This window comes from Gekko japonicus, unplaced genomic scaffold (genome assembly GCF_001447785.1).
Source record: "Gekko japonicus isolate JY-2015 unplaced genomic scaffold, Gekko_japonicus_V1.1 scaffold17138, whole genome shotgun sequence".
Classification (NCBI taxonomy): Eukaryota; Metazoa; Chordata; class Lepidosauria; order Squamata; family Gekkonidae; genus Gekko; species Gekko japonicus.
In genome coordinates this window covers 1-2,064 of record NW_015217152.1, presented here as the reverse complement: position 1 = coordinate 2,064, position 2,064 = coordinate 1, and the positions used below count along the sequence as shown (strand labels likewise).

At 61.8% G+C, this 2,064-nt stretch overlaps 1 protein-coding gene across 1 annotated transcript; it reads right to left on the bottom strand.

The window, feature by feature from the left end:
* Positions 1–26: 26 nt before the first annotated feature.
* On the bottom strand, positions 27–2,061 carry LOC107125154 (retinol-binding protein 3-like; the record flags this gene model as incomplete). The annotated part of the gene is made up of 1 exon (XM_015428606.1): positions 27–2,061. A coding segment is annotated over one exon (2,035 nt), but the record flags the coding sequence as incomplete, so codon positions are not given.
* Between the last annotated feature and the right edge of the window lie 3 nt (positions 2,062–2,064).

Below are 2,064 nucleotides of genomic sequence, written 5' to 3'. Positions count from 1 at the left end.
GGTCAGAAGACAGTCTAATCCAGGACTTACCTGCATGGGTCCACTCCCAAGGATGCGTTCCTTCAAGTGATCAGGGATGTGGGCTATCTTCAGGTGCACATCTCCAGAAAGAGCCTGCAGGTCAGCTGCCATGACCTCAGCGAGCTCCGCCTCGCTATTGATCCTCCTGTAAGGGTCTTTGTAGGCCAGGTCGGCCAGCCTGGTTGCCACTTCGGCCCCGAGGTTGGCAAAGGCATAGTTGTCAGCAATCAGTTTGCCCACTGTCTGCAGCACGTCGGGCAGCTTGGCCCGCAAGCCGATGATGTTCTGGGCGGACGCCAGGGCCTCCGTCGCTTGGGTGGTGACGTGCGGCTCCAGCCCAGACAGGCTCCACACTTTGCCGGTGAGCGGGCTGAGCACCACCTGGCTCGGGATGGAGGCGTACAGGGGGCTGCTGCTCAGACGGTAGATACCTGCCGAGAGGGAGCCACCCACGGTGGGCTCCCCGATGACGGTGGCCCGGTGGAGGTCCTTCATTGAGCGCGTGAAAGTCTCCGCGGCCGAGCCGCTCATGTGGCTAATGAGGATGAAGACGTCCTTCGCCGAGCCGTAACGTTTGCCGGACACCTTCGGCAAGGTCCACACTTCAGCGCTGTGGGAGGTGCTCCGGTCGAAAATGGTGTAGAGGTGCTGCTGGGGCTCGGCGTCGAAGAAGTAGGAGCAGAAGATGGGCACTGCGCTGGAGTAGCTGCCCGTGTTGTAGCGCATGTCGACAATCATGGCGGAGGTGTCCACGAGCTTCTCCCACACCATGTGCAGGAGCTGGGGCCCGATGGCCTTCACGGTCTCCGCCTCGGCCATCATGTCGAAGCGCAGGTATCCCACGTTGCCGGGCAACACATCCACTTTGAAGAGGGCCTCGATGATGTAGCTCAGCTCCTCGGGCGTGGGGGTCTTGTTGGGAGGCTGCTCCTCCGGGGAAGGCTCCACATGGCTGTGGAAGATGTGCAGTTGGTGGTCTCCGGAGGCCTCTTGGAGGTCGCCGGTCAGCTGAGAAGCCAGTGTTTCAAAGTCCACCGCGGTGTGATACCCGCCTTGGGCCAACTTGGAGCTCAGAATGCCACTAACCCGCCTGGCCATTTCGGGAATGGCGTAGTGGGCCTCCAGCAACTGCCCGACGCCTTCGACGAGAGCTCCCATGCCCTTGTGGAACTCCAGAACCTCCTGGGCTTTCTCTAGAGCCTCGTCAGCAAGCACGATGGCGTCGGGCACCACCCCGCCGCCAAGCCAGTAGTCCCCATGGTTGTCAATGAAGGAGATGATGGGGACGTTGATGAGGAGGCCACAGCCTGCCCCATCTCTGAGCGGCATGATGCAGAAGGTGTGCGTGTGGAACAGACTTCCTGCGGTGATCTCGCCAACCAGAGTGGCGCGGCCGAGGGACTGCATCAGGTAGGCAAATTCCTCAGCCGCCGTGGCCGTGTGGTGGCTGGTGAGCAGGTAGACGCCGCGCAGGGCTCCGTAGGGCGTGCCTAACATTTCCAGCCGGCTGTTGTGGTCCTGGGTGACGTTCGTACGCCTGTCGTAAGTCGTGAAGAGGCGCACGAGGCCGGCGGAGGGGTCCTGGAAGTAGGAAAGCAAAATTGGCACGGCGCTCGAAGACGGGCCCCCGGGGTTGTAGCGCAAGTCCACAATCAGGTTGTCCGTGGCCTGCAGGGGCTCCCAGACTCGGTGCACGATGTAAGGCCCGAGCTTGCCTAGCACGGAAGCATCGGCAAACTCATCGAAGCGCATGTAGCCGACATTGCCCGGCAGCACCGACACTTTGAACACTGTGTCCACCAGAGCTTGCAGAAACTCCTCGTTGTCGGGCAGGTGAGTAGCTCTGGCGACCGGCTGCTCCGCTGGTCCAGGGACAGTCTCCCCTGCAGCGGGGGCTCGCAGCAAGAGGCGGGGGTCTTCAGACACAGCCTGCAGTTCAGTGTTCAGCTTGGAAGCCAGGTCTCCCGCGGACAGGATGGTCGAGCGGTCGAAACGGGCAAGCTGGTGCAGTAACGAAGGCACCCGATCAACCATGGCGTAGTT